Source organism: Macaca nemestrina, chromosome 5, assembly GCF_043159975.1.
Source record: "Macaca nemestrina isolate mMacNem1 chromosome 5, mMacNem.hap1, whole genome shotgun sequence".
NCBI lineage: Eukaryota > Metazoa > Chordata > Mammalia > Primates > Cercopithecidae > Macaca > Macaca nemestrina.
The window spans coordinates 138,239,812-138,264,736 of NC_092129.1; the positions used below are offsets into that span (position 1 = coordinate 138,239,812).

Below are 24,925 nucleotides of genomic sequence, written 5' to 3' on the forward strand. Positions count from 1 at the left end.
AGATTGCCATCCATAAGCCCCTCCTTCCTATTTAGAAATTCCTCAACCAGCACTGGGAAAAGCTAATGGAGTTTCATCCGTTGACAATTCCTTTGGTGGATCCAATTGTGGTTTTATAGTTCTTTCTCAGGGGTTCACCTTTGTTGGTGTTCTCTAGGGAGTTCCCTGTGCCCTGAAGTGAAGTGATCCCAAGGAGAATTTGCTTTTGCTCAGGCCCTGAGGTTTAAGGGTCTTTTTGAGCTCATTGCTCAGTTCGGGATGGATATTCCAATTGTGTAATTTACATCTAGCCCCTACATCTACATGTCACAGGCTTAGAATACACATTTCTCACAGCAGCTTTATTTTTCACATGCATATATCCAGACCCCAGGTTTATATGCCCAGCTATACCCTAGACAGTTCTGCCAGTGTCACAAGTTCCTCAATGTCAAATTGCCGAACATTGACCTCCTCCCAAAAAATCTGCACATCCCCAGCATGCCTCATTTCAGTGAATAGCACAAGACTGCTGCATACAGTCATGTAAGAAGTTCACTGCACAAGGACATGGGGGTTTAAATCCAGCTTGCACACAGGTCACCAAGCTGTTCGTCCACAGGGTTGTGTCCACCAAGAGGGCATCATTCTCTAGTTGTACAAAGATGATACATGAGGTCCAGATGGCCCTGGCAACAACATCATCATCTATCCACTTGCCATTTCTCCTTCTCCTATATTTTTATCCCACCCATTCCAAAGTTATCCCAGAGTCTCACCACCTTGACCTCCTACTTAGCCCTCAAATCTATCTCCTTTGTGCCACGTGCACTGTAAGTTGCCAGTTCTGACAAATAAAAATGCAGAGCTCAACCGGGTGCAGTGGCTCACGCCTGTAATCCCAGCACTTTGGGAGGCTGAGGCAGGCGGATCACAAGGTCAGGAGATCGAGACCATCCTGGCTAACATGGTGAAACCCCGTCTCTACTAAAAAAAAAAAATACAAAAAATTAGCCGGGCGTGGTGGCGGGCGCCTGTAGTCCCAGCTACTCGGGAGGCTGAGGCAGGAGAATGGCGTGAACTCAGGCTCCGGGAGGCGGAGCTTGCAGTGAGCTGAGATGGCACCACTGCACTCCAGCCTGGGCGACAGGATGAGACTCCTTCTCAAAAAAAAAAAAAAAAAAGCAGAGCTCCCAGTTAAATGAATTTTAAATAAAGAACAAAGAATATTTAGTATAACTATGCTCCTTACTCCATTCTGTCTAACAGAAACCCAACTTTTACTCCAGCCCCAACTGTGCCCAGACAAAAGCAGATTTCTAGTCAGATGAGCATACACTTGCTCACTGCTTCACCACTGGAAGCTGGATCTGTCTGCTGCCCCCACACCACATTTGGGGGAGGCAGACACATTTCCTCAGAAAATAAGACATTGGGATATTTTGGCTGCTTATGTGATACAAGGCTAGGGCCCTTATGCACACCACGAAATGTTTACTTTTAATGTAAGCGTTATAGCATGGATTTAGGAGGCTCAGTGTTGGATCCCAGGTCAGCCAGTAGTGGCCTCCCCATTCCTGAGAGTGGGATCAGGCCACAGTCCCTCTTGGGGCTCCCCAGCATGGGAAGGACACCGGTCATCTCAAATGGGCTCCCACATCCTCTCCCAGAGTGTGCCGGGAACTTGGCCCGTAGACCCCGTAAAAAGGTGTACTATCCCACATCAGGCATGTGGCTCAGTTCTGGGTAGAGGTAATTATATACCCAAGTACTCTCTCCTGATTTCCCAGCCAGGAAAGAAAAGCCTTTATAGGACAGGGACATGATCTTGAAGGGCTCCAACTCTAAAATCCTTCACCAAGTCAAGTCCTGTAAACAATGTGCTTACCTGCCTAGATTTTGAGACCCAAATGCCTAAGAACAAAACAAAACTAACCAAACTGAGTGTCTTGTATTAGAAATGTGGACAATTAGTGGACTCCTACAGTATATTCCTAAATTCCCTGTGGAAGTTTAGAAGTTTGATATCCTACTATCTTAACATTTTGGTAACTTGGAGTTCAGAGATCACTGATTTGAACGTTGGTGCCACTAGTTGAATAATACAATGTTTCCTCATGTCCACAGAGGCCATTTTTCATTTATCCCAGGATCCAAAATTAGAATACCTCTGTGCAATGTAAAATTGCACACCAAGAAATTTACTTGTAAAGTGCCACATATAGTTTATTTCTATTGAACTTCAGTTACTGAAAGTAAGAAATGAACACACACGCACCTCTACACACACACGTGTTTTTATTTACCAAAGACCCTACAGTAAGTTGAAGGGGATCTTTACATCTAGCAGGTTCAACCTCTTTGTAGCGGAAAGAAGCTAAAGCTGAAACAGCTGGAAAGAAGCAAAAGAAAAGCTAGAACAGCTGGAAAGAAGCAAAAGCTGGAACAGCTGTGATATGCACATATTTTTCCCAAGTGGCCTTTTCTATGCCTTTATCTCCCCAACACACACAGACATATTGATGCTGTCCGAAGTTGGCAGTGGAACTCTCCCTGCCAGCTGTTGAGGTGCCATGGAATAAGGCCTGGCCATCGAGATGTACCCACAGAGAACACCAGATCCAGTGAAAACTTCCCTGATTTTCAGGGGATGAAATGTAGTCCTGCAACTCCAGAAGTTCAATCATCTAACAGTTGTGTGGGGTTTTTTTGTTTTTGTTTTTTTTTACTCATGGTTTCTGCGGCCTGGATTAAAAGAAAAAGGAATCAAATCATATCTACTTAGAGCAGCATCTAGGAATTATATAGACCTCTTTGAAACCTAGAGACTACTCCAAACCTTCTAAAACTATATTTTGGTTGTTTTTCTTTTTTTTTTTTTCTTTTTTTTTTTTTTTTTTTTTTTTTTTTGAGACGGAGTCTCGCTCTGTCACCCAGGCTGGAGTACAGTGTCACAATCTCGGCTCACTGCAAGCTCCTCCTCCTGGGTTCACACCATGATCCTGCCTCAGCCTCCCGAGTAGCTGGGACCAAAGGCACCCGCCACCACGCCTGGCTAATTTTTTGTGTGTTTTTAGTAGAGACGGGGTTTCACCGCGTTAGCCAGGATGGTCTCGATCTCCTGACCTCGTGATCTGCCTGCCTCAGCCTCCCAAAGTGCTGGGATTACAGGCATGAGCCACCTTGTCCAGCCAGTTGTTTTTCTTAATATATTTATGGTGTAGGACACCCTCCTTCCAAAACACCAGGGAACCTTCTGAGAGCAGTTTCCTGTGCCACCTAGATAATCCCATCAGGAAATCTCTGCAGAATCTTTTTTTGTTCTATATTGTGTCCTCCATTACTAACCCACATGGTGGTTGCAGTTGACGTTTTTTTTAGGGGTAGGACGTTGTTGTTGTCTAGAGGGAAGGAAGACTTTTTTATATTTAAGTAATAGAGGCACAAAAAATTATTATTTTTTCAGAAGTTAATGTGTCTGGAAAAATCTCTTGGCAGCCTTTGTCTTTTTAAAAATTATTTGGTTTTCTTTTTAATTATTATATTAGGAGCAGGGGTGGGCCTGTGACCCAGGGGCCAGAGGATTAGCACAGATGTATGCTGATGTTAACCCAAGGAGTGGTCAGGCACAGCAGCTGGCGGTAGGCACCATGCTGTCTGCCAGTTAGTCTAGAGGCACATATGAAGGTGCCATGAATGCACTGTGGTTTTTGTTTGTTTCTTTGTTTTTGAGATGGAGTTTTGCTCTTGTCGACCAGGCTGGAGTGCAATGGCATGGTCTTGGCTCACTGCAACCTCCACCTCCTGGGTTCAAGCGATTCTCCTGGCTCAGCCTCCCGAGTACTTGGGATTACAGGCGCCCACCATCATGCCTGGCTAATTTTTGTAATTTTAGTAGAGACAGGGTTTCACTGTGTTGACCAAGCTGGTCTGGAACTCCTGACCTCAAGTGATTCGCCTGCCTCGGTCTCCAAAAGTGCTGGGATTCCAGTCATGAGCCACCACACCTGGCTAAATGTATTGTGTTCTAAACCTGCTTCATTCACTTTGGCTGTGACTGGAAACAACAGACATGGGAAATAAATCATGCTCATGTCATAGACACGTTAAGTCTCAGCATGGGCCCCAATCTCTTTCCACTTTAAGGTTTTGGGGAGACTAGATCTGCAGCCCTCATTAGTCAGTCAATGGGGTTCCCTAGTGGAGAAAGAGATTGGCTATAAAAATGCCAAGAGCCGTTAGTTTGACTGTGTCAGAGCCTGTGAGGCAGCTTTTGTTTTCACCTTTTCCTCCAAATGTTTGCTTTTTGTCTGATTGACAGGAGGCCCTAAAACTCATGACTGGTGGTCACTGAGCTCTCACCCTGCTTGGCTATTGTAGATAGGCAACACTGGAGTGAGGAATGCAGCTACAGGGCAACAGTATTACTTACCTGGTATAGATCCAGCCTTCATGTTTTTCTGACATGTACCAAGTTAACATTAGAGAAACATTCCGAAAGGTATTAATAAAATGAAAACGGTTTTACCAAAAGCAATGAAAATTCACTGCTATGGTCTAAATGTTTATCCTCCCCACCCCAAAATGCGTATGTTGAAACCTAATCCCCAAGGTGATGGTATTAGGAGATAAGGTCATTGGGAGGCGATTAGGTCATGAGATCAGAGCCCTCATGAATGAGATTAGTGCCCTTGTAAAAGAGACCCCAGAGGACTAGCTCACCCCTTCTATCATATGAGGACACAGCAAGAAGGTACTGTCTATGAGCCAGAAGGCTGGCCCTCAGCAGACACTGAACCTGCTGGCACCCTGAGCGTGGACTTCCCAGCCTCCAGAACTGTGAGAAATAAATTCCTATCATTTATAAGCCATTCTGTTTATGGTATTTTGTTATAGCAGCCTGAACAGGCTAAGACCTCACATAATGTCTGTATTTTATGATTGATTTGAGGGCATTCTTAGAAAACTAAATATAATTGACTAAAACTGAATGTGGACTAAATATTAATAATATTTTATCAGTATTAAATTCCATGAGTTTGATATTTGTGTTGTGCTTGTTAGACAACATCCTTGACCTTAGGAGATACATGCTGAGGTATGTTGGTATACAGGTGTAAAGCATTACAATATCTGCCACTCACTCTCAAAGAGTTCAGCAAAATGGTAATTGTAATATTGTGAGAGAGAGAAAGTTTGAACAAATGTTAACATTGATAGAATCTATGTGAAGGATATGCAGGTGTTTGTTGTACAATTCTTGCAATTTTTCTGTAAATGTGAAAGTTTTCAAAATATAAAGTTTTAAGAAAGCAAAGCACAACACTTCCTCATAAGGGTCAAACATTGAATTTAGAACAGTCACATGAGAAAAACCATCAACTGGAAAAGGCTCGCCAGAGTGCAGTCAGCACATGTTTTGTGGGCCTGTGTATGCTCAGGATTGTCTTGGAAAGTCCAAAGCACCTGTGGATAGAGGCATGGAGTTAAAGGTTTTCTTCCATTACAAAACTAACAATTCTCAACCAATACACTCAACCCTCAATGCTTGGCTATGACATCTGCCCATGAGACCACCTCAGGACAGAAGACACATCCACTCCGGGAGATACTTTGCCTGCCCTCCTTTCCACTGTGAAGCCTCTCAAAAGCCTGTTCTTCTGGACTCCTCCAGTTTTGTTTTTTGTTTGTTTGTTTGTTTTTGAGGCAAAGTCTCGCTCTGTTGCCCAGCCTGGAGTGCAGTGGCACAATCTCAGCTCACTGCAACCTCCACCTCCTGGGTTCAAGCGATTCTCCTGCCTCAGCCTCCCGAGTAGCTGGGATTACAGGCGTGTGCCACCACGCCTGGCTAATTTTTGTATTTTCAGTAGAGACGGGGTTTCACTATGTTGATCAGGCTTGTCTTGAACTCCCGACCTTATGATCTGCCCGCCTCGGCCTCCCAAAGTGCTGGGATTACAGGAGTGAGCCACCATGCCCGGTGGACTCCTCCAGTTTTTACACTATTCTTTGAAGGTTCTTTAACCTACCAGGAAGGAGCAGAATTAAGGGCACTGCTGGCTGCCAGTTGTTGAGCTCCTCAACCTCTTGTATCTCATTCTTCAAACTGTTGGCTTTCTCCTTCACCCAGAAGGGCAAGCTGTGGTAAGAAGACAACACCCTGAGTTTCAGTTTGATGCAAAATTTACAAACACCAACAGCGGATAAGGCATTATATGCTCCAAAAGTAAAAAGACCTCCAATTTAGGAGACCAGCTTCAAAATAAAATATGTTAGTTGTTCACCATTTGCCCCTGCCTTAAACCCAGCTCTTGTTCAGCCCTTCTCTGCCAAGAGGCTGACCTTACAGCTAGTATCACCTGGTCTCCTCCGTGCTTCCACTTTTTCTTTTTTTGAAACTCAGTCTCACTCCATTGCCCAGGTTGGAATGCAGTGGCGCAATCTCGGCTCACTGCAACCTCCACCTCCCAGATTCAAGCAATTCTCCTGCCTCAGCCTCCTGAGTAGCTGGGACTACAGGCACACGCCTCCATGCACAGCTAATTTTTGTATTTTTAGTAGAGACGGGGTTTCACCTTGTTGGTCAAGCTGGTCTCAAACTTCTGACCTCAGGTAATTCACCTACCTCGGCCTCCCAAAGTGCTGGGATTACAGGTGTGAGCCACTACATCCAGTCCACATTTCTTTTTGTTTTGTTTTTTGAGACAGAGTCTTGCTCTGTCACCCAGGCTGGAGTGCAGTGGTGCGATTTCTGCTCACTGCAACCTCTGCCTCCCGGGTTCAATGACTCTCCTGCTTCAGCCTCCCAAGTAGGTGGGACTACAGGCACATGCCATCATGCCCAGCTAATTTTTGTATTTTTAGTAGAGACTGGGCTTTACCATCTTGGTCAGGCTGGTCTTGAACTCCTGACTCCAGGTGATCCTACCACCTCAGCCTCCCAAAGTGCTGGGATTACAGGCATGAACCACCGTCCCCACCCGTGCTTCCACCTTTGAGCTGGGTTTGGCTGATGGCACCAACAGGAGATCAGAAGGTGGACAGAAATTAGGGCATTTCTTACCTAGCTCCTCCCCTGATGTCCTATCTCCCAAGGTACCCCAATTCTGGCAGTGCCACAGCTCCTGTTGGGCAGCCCTTCTCCCAGAGTTCCAGTGCTTACTGTTCTGCAAACCGTGATCCCTCTTCTTGCTGCTCAGACCCAGGAGTAGTAACGCTTCCCACTGTCATGAGCCTCTGGGTGCTTCACCCTCCCATGTGGGTTCCCCCAACGCTGCCCACACACCCATAAGTAGTCCCTTTCCTTAAGCTGTCTTCAGAATCCCAGCTGAGTGTGCTTTCTGTTTTCTGCTGGGACCTTGGCTAATGCAGACACCCAGAGTCTTCCCAGAGGCACTGAGACTTGAAAGGGCATTTCTGGGCTGTGTGTGGTCCAGTAGGTAGTAGGAAGTGTGACTCTGGGATGAGTTGGAGCAGGGAGATGCAGAATGTTTTCATCTTTTGGAAGCTAGAATTCTTGTGCTTTAGGGGAGAAATATACCACAATTGGCAAAATGCCCTTGTAAAACTGCTGGGGGTAGGGAAGTCCCTGCAAGAAAGAAGAGGATGGTTACCAAATAGGTAATTGGTGAAAGTCAAAGTTATCACTTAAAGCCAACAAGCCAAGTAGTAGAAGCCCAAATAAGAAAAGCAGGACTGCCAGGAGTGGTGGCTCACGCCTGTAATCCCAGCATTTTAGGAGGCCGAGGCAGGTGGATCACAAGGTCAGGAGTTCGAGACCAGCCTGACCAACATGGTGAAACCCTGTCTCTACTAAAAATACAAAAATTAGCCAGGCGTTGTGGCGCATGCCTGTAATCCCAGCTACTCAGGAGGTTGAGGCAGGAGAATCACTTAAACTCGGGAGGTGGAAGTTACAGTGAGCCGAGGTTGCACCACTGCATTCCAGCCTGGGTAACAGAGTGAGACTCCATCTCAAAAAAAAAAAAAAAAAAAAGAAAAGAAAAGAAAAGCAGGACTAAGAGCAACGTATAAAGATACTAGCACAAAGAACTACTAGAATAAGAACACAAGCATTTCTAAATATCAAAAGAAAGGATTTTTCAACCTTTTTTGAAGCAATCAAAGAAAACACTGAAAGATTCACAGTAAATATAATACAGTACACATAATAAATGTAGCAAATAATGTAACAGAACTGAAATCAAATATATCAGTCTAATCAATAAATGCAAGTGGCCTAATTCACCTGAATTAAAGAAAATATTTCAAGCTGGCTCACAGAGCAAAATCCAATTCTACACTAAAAGCAAAGTGCTTCAAAAGCAAAAGAATGGGCAGAAAGAATGGGCAAAGCTCAGATGCAAATAAAATAAAGTAAGAATTAGAATCTTAATAACAGGCCAGGTATACTTTAGGACAAAAAATATTAAATGAGAAAAATAAAGATACTTTTATAATGCTAAAAGACACAATTAACAACAAAAATAGTCGAAATGCTAATATTCAGACACCCTAACTCTCACACTAACTCTCAATCCAAACTAGGCCAAGTGAACAAAGATAAGGAAATATTTGGGCTAAACAACATAACCAATAAAGTCAATCTTCTGAGTATGTATCTAACTTTCCATCCTGACTAAATGGAATACACTTTCTTTTCAAGCACACGTGGAAATGTAAAAATAAATATTAAGTGACCTAATGTAGATGCATCCCATAATACTTTGTCCTTGGAAGATACATTAATTGCAATGCCTCATCTAGGAGCCAGATCAAATACCACCTCCTCTGCAACACGTCCCCAACTTCCCCACATGTCTTTCCTCTAGGTACACATTGTATCATATTTGCTTTCAATTGTTTTATGATTACTCATCTAGTGGTCTCTCCCCACAACAGACAATGAGCCTTGAAACAAATGTCATATCTTATTCATCTTTGTGATCCCTGCCTCCATTACCTCACCACCTTCCCATTTCTCCTGTAGATCAAGTGCATAAATGGTACTCAAAGAATATCTGCTGAGTTGACTAAATAATCCCTATAAATGTACTGCACATTATAGGGACCTTTTCAATGAGTAATCTTACCTCCCTAATATTTATTCTAATTCTGGCTCTCTCTGTCACTAGCTAACTAGAGAAGACTTGGCAACTTTATCTGGTTCTGGTTATCAGGTTTTGTTCTTATTTTAAAGGTGGATTGTTGCATTTGCAGATTTAACATTCTTAAATTTCCAAGCACAATTACTACACTATTTAAAGATATGAATAACTTTGATGAGAGTGATGGAATAGTACAAAACTGATTCATCAAATAACTTGGGGAAAAAACTACAATTTTTATTAATAGATGATGGATAATAACATTTATATTCATAGATAATAATTCCAGCCATAATGAAGTAGCAGGGATCAGATTTACTCTCCTGACTTAAACAAGTAGAAAACTGGACAAAATGTATGAAATAACAGTTTTCAGAATGAGACAACAGGCAGCGCAGGATTGTGATCTTAAAGAAAAGGAAAGCAAATGAAAAGAGCCCTGGAATCACCCAGCTTTTGCCTGGCGGCGCATTCAAGACCACAGCGTAGGATGAGCAACCCTACACAGAGCATGGCATTCTCTATGAGTTTGAGGAGCCGAAGATCCGAGTTCACAGAGTCTTGGAGGGCTGGAAGCTGCAGGGCAGAGTTCTGGGGAAGAAGGAACTATACAAAAAAATGAAATTAAGAAATTCAAATGGCACTTCCTTCGAGTCTTTGCTGAATATTAAGACACACATGTGTAGGGTAGAACTCCACAAGATCAGACAGTAGAGTGACTGGGAACTGAATGGGCTCACAAAGGGCTAAAAATCATTTTAGTTCCCACCAATTAAAGTGAAGACTCCTCATTGGTCACTCAAGGCATTCAGTAGAGACTCTAAAAGGGCCACATCTTACTTAGTAATGGAGTTAAACTATCCCTAAAGACTACTTTAGACATGCCCTAACAAAGCTTGAAAACAAGCCTCAAAAGAATCAAACCAAACGGCAAGTGACTTAACTGCCTGCTAGAGCAAAGCCCAGCACTCTTTAAAAAAAGACGAGGCCGGGCGCAGTGGCTCACACCTGTAATCCCAGCACTTTGGGAGCCCAAGGCAGGTGGATCACGAAGTCAGGAGATTGAAACCATCCTGGCCAACATGGTGAAACCCCATCTCTACTAAAAATACAAAAATTAGCTGGGTGTGGTGGCACGTGCCTGTAATCTCAGCCACTCCGGAGGCTAAGGCAGGAAAATCCCTTGAACCTGGGAGACGGAGGTTGCAGTGAGCCCAGATCGTGCCACTGCACTCCAACCTGGCAACAGAGTGAGACTCCATCTAAAAAATAAAATTAATAAAATAAAAAATAAAAGAAGACAACAAAATCCAAATACTCAACAATATAAGATTATAATGTCCAGTATCCAAATAAAAATTACTAGACATACTAGGAAGCAGGAAAATGTGACCCATAATCAGGAAAAAAAATCAGTCAGCAGAAACACACCCAGAAATGACACAAATAATAGAATTAGTAAACAAAAATCTTTTTTTTTTTTTTTTTTTTTTTTTTTGCCTACAGGCACGTGCCATCACACCCAGCTAATTTTTGTATTTTTAGTAGAGATGGGGTTTCACCATGTTAGCCAGGATGGTCTCGATCTCCTGACCTCGTGATCTGCCCGCCTCGGCCTTCCAAAGTGCTGGGATTACAGGCGTGAGCCACCACGCCTGGCCGGCAAACAAAAATCTTTGAACAGTTATTACTATGTCCAAGTATTTAAGGAAAACATGAAAATAGGAAAGAACAACAGATATAAAAAAGAATCAAATAGAATTTTTAAAGATCAAAATACATAATCACTGGATGGGACTAACAGCAAATTAGACACTACAGAACAAAACAGAGAACTAGGAAACAGTAAATGCTAAATCCAGTAACAGAAGCCTTTGTTGCTTCTGCCATGACTAACACTGGTTAGTAGACTTTTTCATTAGGGTGACTGTCCCTGAGGAAAGGGTCCAAGTCTCCCAATTGTCTTACTGACCATAGCACAGAGGAATATGCTGATCGAATTCTCTCTCTCTTTTTTTTTTTTTTTTTTAATTTGAGACAGCGTTTCGCTCTGTCACCTAGGCTGGAGTGCATAGCACAATCATAGCTCACTGCAGCCTTGAACTCATAGACTCAAGAAACCCTCCTGCCTCAGCCTCCCAAGTACCTAGGACTACAGTTGCATACCACTATGCCTGGCTAATTTTTTTAAAAAAATTTTTTTGTAGAGATAGGGTCTCACTATGTTGCTCATGCTGGTCTCAATCTCTTGGCTTCAAGCAGTCCCCCTGCCTTGGCCTCCCAAAGTGCTAGGATTACAGGTGTGAGCCACTGCACCCAGCCAGCTTTGTACTTCTTTAAAAAAAAAAAAAAAATTAACCTTTCTTTTTAGGAAAACCCAACTAATTGGTATTCTCAGGTTTATACATGTAAAAACATATTTGCATATGAAAGGTAATGTACAAAAGCTAAAATAGTTGAGTAGGATGATGATGAAATTTAGGCAATTGCTATTATTTGGAATATTCTAGAATAGTGTTTATTAAAAATGTAAAGTACAGACATGAGAAGCCCTAATCATGTGCCATAAGTAACAATGCAACATAATAAAGACATTAAAAATCTCAAGTTTGGAATAAAAGGCTTTTATTCCCACTGAATTCCAGAGTGGGTCAGACCCTGGGACACATGCCCACTCATATGAGCCTGCTTTGTATTAGAAAGTTAAAAAAAGAAAGAAAGAAAAGAAAATATGTCTTTATCAGTCAGAAACCAGCTTAGGTAAATACATGAGGTTCAGAATGGAGTGAAGCAAAAGTATGAAATTAAACGAATGATATGTCCCTCAAACACAGAAGTGCTCTGTTAGCTTTATTTCTGCCTCTTGAAACTCTAACCGTTCTCCCCAGTTGCAATCATTTAAGTGTGTGTCTTTCTTTCCCAAAATACTCATGTTCTAGGAATCAGGAACCCTGTCTTTTTGTTCCATGTGAACTCTCCTATCGTGCATGGCTAGCACAACACATGGCATCTGGTAGTTTGTCAGTTACGTCTGTTGAATATGTGACCATCCCAACTGCAGACTCTACAGAGTGTCTATCCAAACGCCTTCCTTACAAACTGCCCCACCCTCCTGCTGGGGTTCAAAAGGGCCCTGTGTCCTGGTTATCTACCCACTCCTCTGCAGGAGGAAATAATAAAATAATTGATATTTCATAAAGATGGGCTAGCACAAAACATGGTAAGAGAACTCACTTGGGAATTTGTGGAAGAGGCTCAAGTGGAATAAATGTATCAAATTTCTTTTCATAAGGTGCTCTGAAAAACAGAAAAGGCAATCATAAAACTGGTATGCCATCTACAGCAAAGCGATCAATACATCATTGCATTCAATAGAATGTCCTGTTTTCCGATTTTAATTTTCAAGTATGGACTTCAAAACTGTAAGAACCGCAAATTTTATTTTATTTTATTTTATTTTATTTTATTTTATTTTATTTATGTTTTGAGACAGGGTCTCACTCTGTCCCCAAGGCTGGAGTGCAGTGGCACAATCTCAGCTCACTGCAGCCTCAACCTTCCAGGCTCAGGTGATCCTCCCACCTCAGCCTCCCAAATAGCTGGGATTATAGGCATGCACCACCATGCCCAGCTAATTTTTTGTATTTTTGTAGAGAAGGGGTTTTTTCATGTTGCCCAGGTAGGTCTGGAACGCCTGAGCTAAAGCAACCCTCCAGCCTCAGCCTCTCAAAGTGCTAGGATTACAGGCATGAGCCACTGTGCCTGGCCCACAGATTTTATTTTATTTTATTTTGTTTATTTTGAGATGGAGTCTCACTCGCTCTGTCGCCCAGGCTAGAGTGTGGTGCTGCAATCTCGGCTCACTGCAACCTCCGTCTCCCAGGTTCAAATAATTCTCCTGCCTCAGCCTCCTGAGTAGCTGAGATTACAGGCATCTGCTACCGTGCCCAGCTAATTTTTGTATTTTTAGTAGACACGGGGTTTTACCATGTTGGCCAGGCTGGTATGGAACTCCTGACCTCAGGTGAACCGCCCCCCCTTGGTCTCTCAAAGGGCTGGGGTTATAGGCGTGAGCCACCGCCCCCAGCCCACAGATTTTAGTTGTGATCATTTTTAGTCAGCATCATTACATTTCACATGGTTAATTTTTTAAAACAATGTTTTAAATGTAATACACCAACTACCCAGCACTTTGGGAGGCCGAGGCAGGTGTGTCACAAGGTCAGGAGATCGAGAACATCCTGGCTAACATGGTGAAACCCTGTCTCTACTAAAAATACAAAAAATTACCCGGGCATGGTGGCAGGCACCTGTAGTCCCAGCTACTTGGGAGGCTGAGGCAGGAGAATGGCGTGAACCTGGGAGGCGGAGCTTGCAGTGAGCCAAAATCACGCCACTGTACTCCAGCCAGGGCGACAGAGCGAGACTCCTTCTCAAAAAAAAAAAAAAAAAAAAGTAATACACCAACTATTTTTCTTTTAATGTAATGATCCTCCCATTTTTCTCCATCACTTTGGTCTAAGTTTATTTCCAAGTTTAAGTCCACCCACATAGTAGTCACTATGGCCAACAATCTGATTCAGAATGAACATTTAAAAGCTTTCAAATCTGTGCTAATAGAGATAGGAACAAAATTAACAACCGCTTTTTTGTAGTCCAAGTCCTGTGTGCAATTTTAATTATACACATGCATCTGTGCAGACACTAATTAACTAAAGATGAGCTTTTCAAGGAATTTTCATCCAATCACATCTTGTTGACATCTATCCCTTTTAAAATATAATTTCTATGTAGTAGAGAGACACAATTCCTTTAAAGTTAACTATATAATGCTAGTATTAACATACACTTACACTGAAAAATTCACTGGTGGGAGCGTTGATCCTGCTTTGTGGAAGCCTTTACTCTGTTCTGGGTACATATATGGATTATCCCCTGGAGTTAACTTTGGGATTCCGTTCCTGGGATCAATATCTGTGGAGAAGGTTTGAAAACAAAATCATACAAGGGCTGAAGATGATCCACAGATTTGCTGTAAGTATTGGCATGACAATGGAAATAGGATATTTTAGTAATTTATTATAAATTACATAGAAGTTTCTCAAAGTTCTGTTTGTGATTATCTTGCCTTAAGGAGATGAGCCTATGTTTGGGACATTTTCCAAAAAGTGTTGTTATAACTACCTCACCCTGGAAAAGAATTGTTAGACTCAGATGGAGTGCTTTGGTTTAAAATATAAGGTGAATCAGAGGTCTCTTTGCAATGATCCAAAAATCTGTGACCTAATAATCTCTTGATTCCTGAGCATTAGTGCACTTTGAATCCCTGAGTCTTAGGAAGCCCAAGAAACAAATGTCCCTGGGGCGCTGCCTCTCTGACTGGGTCTGGGAAGGAAACCAACTAAGGATGTCTTGCTCCTTCTGCCTCAAGGACTGGGGCCATGCAGCAGTGGGAGGTGGCTTCCTGGAGAAGAGCAAGATTACTCGGCAGAGGCTTGTACACCCAGCTCAGGCCCTGCTAAAGCCCCGGGAACAAGAAACTAATTATGGGAGTGGAAGGCATCTGCCTAGTGCAGGGTGATCATTTAAACCCACATACCTAAAGTCCTTAAAATGGCCTATAAAAAACTTAAAATTAAAAATAAAATAAATAAATCAACCCACACACTTGACACCAGATACATCTCCTAAGAGAACAAGCCTGGACTACGAGAGTCACCACCCTTGGGCTCGGAAGCAGGGACATGAGGCTAGAAGCATGACCTCCATGTTTGCCACACACCCAGATTCTTCTAGCTAACTCGGAAAAGCCATCAGCGTGACAGGTGGGAGTTCTTGGGTTAGCGTAGTATTTAATTTTTTATCTTTCTCTTTCAAAAACCTTTTCAATAACTGACTGTATTACACGTTTGATTAGCTCTTCTGTGTAGTGAAACACACCCAATGCAGCTACACCCATGCATCGAGTGCCTGCTGGGTATGAGATGCTGAGGATTCAAAGCAGAGAGAGTGGAAGTTTAAAATATATACTGAATCCCCTTGAGGCCAGGAGTTCTAGACCAGCCTGACCAACACAGTGAAACTCTGTCTCTACTAAAAATACAAAAATTAGCTGGGTGTGGTGGCACACGCCTGTAATCCCAGTTACTCGGGAGGCTGAGGCAGGAGAATCGCTTAAACCTGGGAAACGTAGGTTGCAGTAAGCCAAGATCATGCCACATGCCTCCAGCCTGGGAAACAGAATGAGACTCTGTCTCAAAATTTTAATTAATTAGTTAATTAAATATACAGTAAATCCAAAACCTTTTGAATCCCAAACCAGGGCACTGACAAGTAAGAGTCAGGTGTTAACAAGAGGTGGTGGGAAGGATTTGGACTTTGGAGTCAGTTGCACCTGAGTTCATACTCACTCCTGTAATTTCTGGTTCTGTGCCCTTGAGCTATTTATTTAACCTTCTTAAGCCTTTGTAACCTCATGTATAAACTGTTTATTTCAAATGGCTACTTTGCAGAGTTATCATGAATACTAAATAATAATGATATGAGCACATAACAAGCACTCAAGAAATAGTAGCAATTATTATTATTTGAAATCACAACTGGACTAATACCCCTCATCCCAATTATTTTTTAATCTGGAAGGTATGATTACTATATAGCTAAGGTATATACTTCTCCCCAGGGAATCTTATCTAGATGGGGAGACATTCGTAAAGACGAAGGTAACACTACGAGGCAGTAAATGCCATATACTACAGAAGAGTGGTTCCAAAATTTTAGCACACCTGAAAATCACCTAGGAAACTTGTTTAAAATGCAACCTTTAACCCAAGAAATTCTGTTTCAGAAGATCTCTAGTAGCTCCCAGAACCAGCATTTTTAATAAACTCACAAGTTGAATATCATATAGGTGGTCTAAGGAGAACACCTAGAAATAGACTATGGTGGCCAGGCGCAGTGGCTCACGCTTGTAATCCCAGCACTTTGGGTGGGCCGAGGTGGGTGGATCACCTGACATCAGGAGTTTGAGACCAGCCTGATCAACATGGTGAAACCGCATCTCCACTAAAAATACAAAATTAACTGGGCACGGTGGCACATGCCTGTAATCGCAGCCACTCAGGAGGCTGAGGCAGGAGAATCACTTGAACCTGGGAGGCAGAGGTTGCAGTGAGCCGAGATTGCACCATTGCACTCCAGCCTGGACAACAAGAGTGAAACTCTGTCTCAAAAAAAAAAAAAAAAGACTATCATAAAAGAGATCACAAGATGACATCAGGAGGAAGAAAAAGAGCCAATGGTGTGGTATCTGCATAAGGTGTTACTTTTAGGGGGAAAATCTCCCAAGCAACACTTCTGAGACAACACATTTGTTTAAGCCATTAGGTACCATATGGGGCCTTGGTATAATTTCTGGATAGCTCACCAAGACAGGTGTCAGCCCAAAGTGCTGGCCACTATGCATCAATAGCTGATGGACCCATAACACCGCACAATCAGTTCTAATGCTTGTTTGTTTTTATACAGACCATCCAATTTCCTGGATGTAAAGACATTCAGGAGGTAGAAAATGGGACACATACACTTAGAGACAAATAACCATACGAGGGAGTGAACTGTTCACCAAGTAACTTAGTCTGCCCCACATGTCAGTGCCCCAATGCACTTAGGTAGAGCCATGTTCTGACTGATAGATTGTGAGCAGAGATGATATGTACCACCTTTAAAAAGAAGCATTTAAGGAGCTGAAGTGAAAAACCTTCCAGCATTTTCTCTTTCCCCTTCTATGGCAATCTTAGAAGCCACAGGTTGAGATGGAAAGGTCACAGATAAAAGCAGACAGGATCCTTGGAAAGGAACTGCCCTGGAGAGCTGCTGGATCCACAGTGGACTTTATAAGAGAAAGGAGCAAACTTTAGTGCTTAAGCTGCTGAAATTTCAGGGATTGTTACTGTGGCAGAATCTATCCTATTCTGACTAATACAGTATGCGATACTGTAGGAAGAGCTACACAATAGAAAATTATATTTTCAGACCTATTTCCCTACCACCTACAATCATAGATGGCATTTTGTTCTATGGCAACAACTACGCCTTTAGGGAACTCTGCCAATATCCTGGTTATGGCTGATGGATCACATTCAACCATTATTTAAAGATATTTTGATTGATTTTTTTAAATAATAATGAGTTGCATTCCAGTTTAAAATGGCAGCTGGTTGGCAGTCCCTAAGCCTGCCTCTTCATCTCATCCAAGAAATAATGAGTGGCAGCCGGGAGTGGTGGCTCACACCTGTAATCCCAGCACTTTGGGAGGCCAAGGCAGGTGTTTGAGGTCAGGAGTTTGAGACCAGCCTGGCCAACATGGTGAAACCCCATCTCTAGTGAAATACAAAAATTAGCTGGCTGTGGTTGCACATGCCTGTAATCACAGCTACTCCAGGAGGCTGAGACATGAGAATTGCTTGAACCCAGGGGGCAGAGGTTGCAGTGAGCCAAGGTCATGCTAGTGCACTCTAGCCTGGGTGACACAGTGAGACTCTGTGTCAAAAAAGAGAAAGAAAGAAAGAAAGAGAGAGAGAGAGAGAGAGAGAGAGAGAGAGAGAGAGGGAGGGAGGGAGGGGGGAGGGAAGGAAGGAAGGAAGGAAGGAAGGAAGGAAGGAAGGAAGGAAGGAAGGAAGGAAGAAAAAGAAAGAGTGGGGAGAGAATTTCAAAAAGGAAGACGTGTCCAGTGTCAAGCTTGACAGTATCGAGTGCTGCAGTGAGATCAAGGAAGAGAAGAAATGGAAAAAGACCATTGCATTTGATGTTTAAAGAAGTCACTGTACACCTAAGAAGTAATCATACTAAAACGAATCAAGCCTGTAGATCCAACTACCACTTCACAGGAAGTACACAGGAAAGAGGAACCTGTTAAATGATACCAAGTGATGTAATCAGCAAAGTCCTGATCGTAGTCAACACTACAGGACAAGGCCTAGTTTCTTCACCAAACATATTGCAAGAAAAAAGGAGGGAGGACCTATATATTGAAAGAAACTTAAGAGACATACCAACCAATTTCAATCTGTGGGCCTTACTTGGATCCTGATCCAAACAAGCTAAATATTTTTAAATTATGGCATTTATGAAATAATAGGATATTTGGACACTGAATATATTAAGGAATTACTGTTGATTTTTAAATATGATATTAGGACATGGAATTGTGGTTATGTTAATAAAATAATCCTTATTTTTCAGAGACACATATGATATATTTAGAGATGAAATAATATGATGTCTGAAATTTGCTTTAAAATAATCCCTGGGAGGAGGGGTAATGATGAAACAAGTTAGCCAGGTATTGATCATTATTGAAGCTAAATGGATGAGTACATCGGGTTTCATTATGCTATTGTTTGAAAATTTACCTGATAAGTTTTTCTTTAAAAAAATATGGATTACCACTGGAGTTGGGGGAGGAAAGATGGAATATTCAGGGAAGAGGATATTGGAGGCTTCAAATATAAAGATAATATTTTACGTCTTAAATGGAGTAAAAGAACACAAGTATAATATAAGTATATCTTATATTTCATTCTATATAGTCAACAAATATTTCATAAATATATCATTGCATTTACTCAGTATTTATAAAACCCTAAAGGAAGAAGGGAAAGAAGAAATGAAGGGATGGAGAGAGGGAGGGAGGAAAGGAAAAAGGAAGGAAGGAAGGAAGGAAGGAAGGAAGGAAGGAAGGAAGGAAGGTCAGGATAAGGTGGCTTACTTTTGAGCCAGGAGGGCAGTGATAAGTGAAAATTAAGATTTGGGTCATTATGATAATCCCATTTACTTGTGATAGGTACTTGCAGCTCAAGAGTGCAGGGTAGGCTGGCTGCAGTGGCTCACACCTGTAATACCGGCACTTTGAGAGGCCAAGGCTGGCTGATCACTGGAGCCCAGGAGTTTGAGACTGGCCTGGGCAGCATGGAGAAACCCTGTCTCTACTAAAAATAGAAAAATCAGCCAGGCATGGTGGCACATGCCTGTAGTCCCAGCAACTTGGAGGCTGAGGTTGGAGGATTGCTTGAGCCTGGGGCTAGGGGGCTGGCGTTCAGAGCCGCAGTGAGCCAAGATGGTGGCACTGCACTCCAGCCTGGGCCACAGAACAAGACCTTGTCTTAAAAAAAAAAAAAAAAAGTGCAAGGTGCAGGACTCCTCACAGATTCCCATATCAATGACCACTCTCCCAGCTCATTTAGTAGGGCTTTCCATGTATTTTTCTACCCGAATAAATAAAAGCCTCAATTCTCAAAACTATTTGTCTCTGCTGTGAGTTTAAAAGTCTATTTTAAAACTCAAAACTGAGAACAGTCTACTTCTTTCTCTTTGTATTCCTGCTACAGCAATCCTATTTATTTCGGGAGCAATGGTTGCCTCCTACACAGGGATTTATATAGAAAAATGTGTCATAAATGGTCCGATGGTACTCAGCAACTTTTGAGGGTCTTTCAGTAAGTCTATTATGAGTAGGTTGGGGCAAAGAACTCACTGAGCTACAAACCAAAGAGATACAGATACACAGGTAGATATATATTCATTTCAATAGCTTTTAATTAAATCAGCAATAAAATAAAAACATGCACTTCAGGCTGAGGGTTATGGGATGTTTTCCTTGTGGAGAATATAAAGTACAATTTAAATGTGTATGCCAGGCAGCATCTAATTGGAACATAAATTCTTTTCTTCAGACTTCAATGGAGGTTTCTATTAATAAGGATCTGAGAGAACTTATCTGATGACTTAAATGTCACATTTGCATTTTATGAAATTCAGAGAAAAAAGAAAATGTGGATCAGCATCTGTTGTGAGTTCTTTGCCAAAACGTGCAGCCTGCCAACTGTCCCCTTCACTTTTCTGTCTTCCTGGCTGCACTAGGGGAACACGGTGACTCTACAGGGCTGCCCCCAGCTACAGAACGCAGGGCCTATAGAATCACTAAACTTGAGAGTTTTTCGGGGACTGCACAGTCAAGACCCAGAAAGAAACATCACCGTATTTCTTTTTCCCAAAGCACTTGTCCACCGTCCTCTCTGATAGAGACCTCTTGTTGCCGAGGAAGACTCCATTAAAGAAGCACTGCTTTCCGACATGGTAAGTGTGGATGTTGCTGCTAAACCTCGGGTAAAACGTCCACTCCGGACGATGCCCATCTTCTGCAAGACACCAGAAAGCCTTCCATTAGTGCTGCTCCCAGCCTCATAATGCAACTGGATGACAAAAAGCGGTGAAAACTCCCCAGGCACTATCTGGCTATACAACTTTAATTAATGTGTATAATCCCTTGGTTCTCATCAGAGACAGTGTGAAACTCTGTGGGACTAGACACAAAAGGAAGGGAAGTGGGGGGAGAGCTACCTAAGAGGCCTTCTTTGTTTTTGTTTGCTTGTTTGCCCTCTTCATCCTCTCCTTCCAAAATAAAGCCAGCTTTATGTTTGGCAGTTAAGTATTGGTTGGGAAGCTCAGATACAGTCTTCCAAGTACCTATGATACAATCTTCCCTCTGATAACTGTGTAGGAAAAATAGGATGCCATCAACCAGCAAACGGTTAGGCCAGCGCCATCCACATGGCACCTCAAGTGGATGAAACATGGTATTGGCCGCAACAATAGCACGCACATGCGCTACGGTGACACTGGGAAATGTACCTGTGATAATTTCAAATGAGAAAAGCTTCCGTGAGACCTCAGGCTAGTTTCTGGACCTTGCAATGCCTTTGTTTTATCATCTGATACTTTTCCTGTAAGATTGCTAACAGTGACTTTAAACAATAAAAGATCCCCTAGCAGTTCTAGGGATGCTTGAGAAATGTGGGCTTTGGGATAGCCAAGAAGAGCATAGGATTTGAGGCAAGCAAGTTTGGGTTCTGATCCCATCGCTCTACTTCCTGGCCATGTGGCTTTATGGATGACTGAATGTCTCAAAGCCTCAGTTTCCTCTTCTGTAAAATGGGTATGTCTATATTAGCCACATAGATCTGTATGTATTGGCACAGAAAGAGGTCCATGATCTATTTATACCAGTTTGTATACTAACCCATTTATTTTACATCTATATATGTACACATGTGTGTATATACACACACACATATACATTTCAAAATACAGGAAAAATATATATCAACTCTTCACGGCTATGAGGCAGAATAGGGATATTGTTGGAAAACATTGGGGAAGGGTTTTTATACTCTATATACTTCTATATTATTTTAATGTCTTTCTGCAGTATTTTAATGGGTTTTATATAAAGGCATTGTATTTTTGAAAAACATATAATAGCTTCCTGGCAGAGGTGTTGTGAATTTTGAGATAAAGTATGTCAAATGCTTGACAGTTGTGGGCCTTCAGTGATGGTGGTCAACAGTATGGTAGACTTCTGAAAAGACCTGGGGCACAGAGGCATGTGGAGGAGGGTCTGTGACTTACTTGTCTGCAACTTAAGCAGGCTGAATTCCTCAGGATACTTATCCTTTTGGACTTGAGGCAATGACATTTCCGAGGAGTGACCAGAATGTGAGGAGGAGGGTTTCTGATCCAAGTCAGCAGTGGTGCTGGAAAGAAAGCAGAAGGATTCTTCCACGTGTTTAAACTGGTAGTTACAGCCTGATCTCACATAGTTTACCCTAGAATTGCCCTCGCTTGTGAGAACTGGGACTACTCATCTATAAAAAGTCCTTGAGCATATTATTTATGTATTCACAATTTAAGGGGACTGAAACTTATTGAAAAGATGGGCATTCAGTGGCTCACGCCTGTAATCCCAAAACCTTGGGAGGCTGAGGCAGGTGGATCACTTGAGGCCAGGAGTTTGAGACCAGACTGAACAACATAGTGAGATCCCATCTCTACTGATTTTTTTAAAGTGTTTAAAAATAATTTGGTGATTCCTCAAAAAGTTGAACATAGAATTACCGCAAGACTCAGCAATTCTCTTTCTAGGTATACACCTAAAAGAACTGAAAACAGAGATTCAGATACTTGCATGTGAATGTTCTTTGCCGCATTATTTATAATAGCCAAAATGAAAACAAGCCAAGTGTTCATAAAGAGAAGAATGGATAAGCAAAATGTGGTACATAATACGTACAATTGAATATTATTCAGCCTTAAAAATTAATGAATTGGCTAGGCATGGTGGCTTCTGCCTGTAATCCTAACACTTTGGAACGCTGAGGCATATGGATCACTTGAGCTCGGGAGTTCGAGACCAGCCTGGGCAACATGGAGAAACCCCCTCACTACTAAAAATACAAAAATTAGCCAAGCATGGTAGTGTATGCCTATAATCCCAGCTACTCAGGAGACTGAGGCAGGAGAATTGTTTAAACCCAGAAAGTGGAGGCTGCAGAGATCTCACCACTGCACTCCAGCCTGGGCAACAAAGTGAGATCCTGTCTCAAAAATACAAGAAAAAAATAAAGGAATGAAGTAGTGATGCATGCTAAAACATGGTGAGCCTTGAAAACGTTATGCTAAGTAAAATAAGCCAGACACAAAAGGACAAATATTATGTGATTCCACTTATAAGAAATATCTAGAATAGGTAATTTCATAGAAAGTAGATTACAGGTTACCAGGGGCTGAGGAGAGGGGAGAATGGCAAGTTATTGCTATATGGTCATAGAGTTTCCGTTTGGAGTGATGAAAATGTCTGAAAATAGACAATGGTGATGGTTACACAACACTATGAGTGTAATTAATGCCATTGAATTGTACACTTAAAATGGATAAAATCAGGCAGGCAGTACTTCGGGAGGCCAAGGTAGGAGGATCACTTAAGCTCAGGTGTTTGAGACCAGCCTGGGCAAAATAGTGAGACCTCATCTCTACAAAAAAAATTTTAATTAGCCAGGTGTGGTGGTGCACACCTGTAGTTCTAGCTACTTGGGAGGCTGAGGAGGGAGGATCACTTGAGCCCAGGAAGTGGAGGCTGCAGTGAGCAGTGACTGTGCCACTGCACTCCAGCCTGGGCTACAGAGTGAAATCCCATCTCTTTAAAAACGTTTTTTTAATGGATAAAATGGCAACTGTTGTGCCATATATATTTTACCACAATTTTTGGAAAGGAATGATATATATTACAACATGTATGCACCTTGAAAGCATTATGCTAAGTGAAAGAAACCAGACACCAAAGACCACATATTGATAATTCCATTAATATTACATGTCCGAAACAGGCAAATCTATAGAGACAAAAAGTAAATTAATGGTTGTCTCAGACTAGAGGGACAGAAAGAAGGGGGTGCGGGGGCAATGATTGCTAAAGGGTATGGATTTCTTTTTGTGGTGATGAGACTGTTCTAAAATTGATTGTGGTGATAGTTGCACAACTTTACGAATACATTAAAAGCCATCAAGTTGTGTACACACTTTAAGTGGGTGACTTTTATGGTGTGTGAATTATGTTTAAATAAATCTGTTACCAAAAAGGCATGTTTAATAAAACCATTAAATGTAAATAAAAAATCAATAAGTATATAGAGAAGATGAATAAATAATCAAAAACAAACCTAGACTGAAATGATTACAATAATAGAGCATTATGTTTAGCGCTGAACTTCCTGGCAGTTTATAAAGACCCACAACAAACTTTTATAGGTGTCAGCAGAAAATGCAATCACTTCTGGTTTAAATGGCTTTGTGTCTGAGACCTGGCCTTGGACAGTGTTTTCAGGTACAATGATCTGTTATAAAGTCAAAGGATCTTTTTTCATAACAATGCATCACTCATATTTAAATGGCATCAAAGCAACTTCATATTGCTCGTCTTGTCTGCTCCCTGCTAACAATCCTGTGATGTAGGTAGGACCAATAACTCAGTGCCCCCACCCCTGATTCAGAAGATAAGCAATTTTGGAGGTGTGTTAGTTTCCATCACGAGAGTACAGCTGAGGACAACTGGAATTGGGGTTCAATGTCTCAGAACTGTCACTCTCTTTTGCTTATCCTGACACCTTGGCTTCATTTTTGCCAATTGCAGATGAGCTTCTTCACAAGAGCAAAAAGGCCACTGACAGCCCAGATTCAAATTCTCATGTCTTCCAACCAATTTTTACCCCTATCTCCTATGTGAAAAATTTCAGGGAAGGACTCACTGGCTCAGCTTAGATCACACGTTCTCCCTTAAATCAATCACAATCAGGAAGTGGAGACAAGTAAGATGATGGTAGCTCCTATTCAGAATACTCATTAAAACTGGGTAGGCAGGAGTTTGAGACCAGCCAGGGAAACATAGCAAGACCTTGTGTTAAAATATTTAAAAACTGGGTAGGGAAGGGCCGGGCATGGTGGCTCACACCTGTAATCCCAACACTTCGGGAGGCCGAGGTGGGTGGATCACCTGAGGTCAGGGGTTCGAGACCAGCCTGGCCAACATAGTGAAACCCCGACTCTACTGAAAATACAAAATTAGCCAGGTGTGGTGGCATGCACCTGTAATCCCAGCTATTCAGGAGGCTGAGGAGGGGGAATCACTTGAACCCAGGAGGCCAAGTTTCCATTGAGCTGAGATGGTGCCATTGCACTCCGACCGGGACAACAGGAGAGTGAAATTCCATCTTAAAAAAAAAAAAAACTTGGTAAGGAAGGAGTGAAAATCAATTCCCCAGAAAAAGGAGAATAGCATAGATGACGCCACTGGAAAGTCAGTGGAAGCTGAGCAGCTTCTACAATATGTGCACACAGCAAGCCATTGGAGAAAGCCACTTCAAGCAAAGGAGGCAATGTGAGCAAAGGCATAGAAGGAAGAAACATCAGGGAAATTATGACATTTGATGTGGTTGTGGCAGGAGTAT

General features: G+C 42.1%; 1 protein-coding gene across 5 annotated transcripts in view; it reads right to left on the reverse strand.

The window, feature by feature from the left end:
* Positions 1-2,247: 2,247 nt before the first annotated feature.
* LOC105489535 (spermatogenesis associated serine rich 1) overlaps positions 2,248-24,925 on the reverse strand; it is a 36,092-nt gene continuing 13,414 nt past the window's right edge. For 4 of the 5 annotated variants that reach the window (XM_024795277.2, XM_011754368.3, XM_071096976.1 and 1 more), the window contains 6 exons: positions 21,555-21,679; positions 20,123-20,284; positions 13,940-14,060; positions 12,321-12,383; positions 6,009-6,118; positions 5,134-5,445 (listed from right to left, as the gene is read on the reverse strand). In XM_024795277.2, the coding sequence (XP_024651045.2) occupies positions 5,417-5,445; positions 6,009-6,118; positions 12,321-12,383; positions 13,940-14,060; positions 20,123-20,284; positions 21,555-21,621 (552 nt within the window). In that variant the 5' untranslated portion in view covers positions 21,622-21,679 and the 3' untranslated portion in view covers positions 5,134-5,416. Of the gene's footprint in view, positions 2,725-5,133; positions 5,446-6,008; positions 6,119-12,320; positions 12,384-13,939; positions 14,061-20,122; positions 20,285-21,554; positions 21,680-24,925 lie in introns of those variants that run through there. The other variant, XM_071096977.1, reaches the window with a different exon arrangement.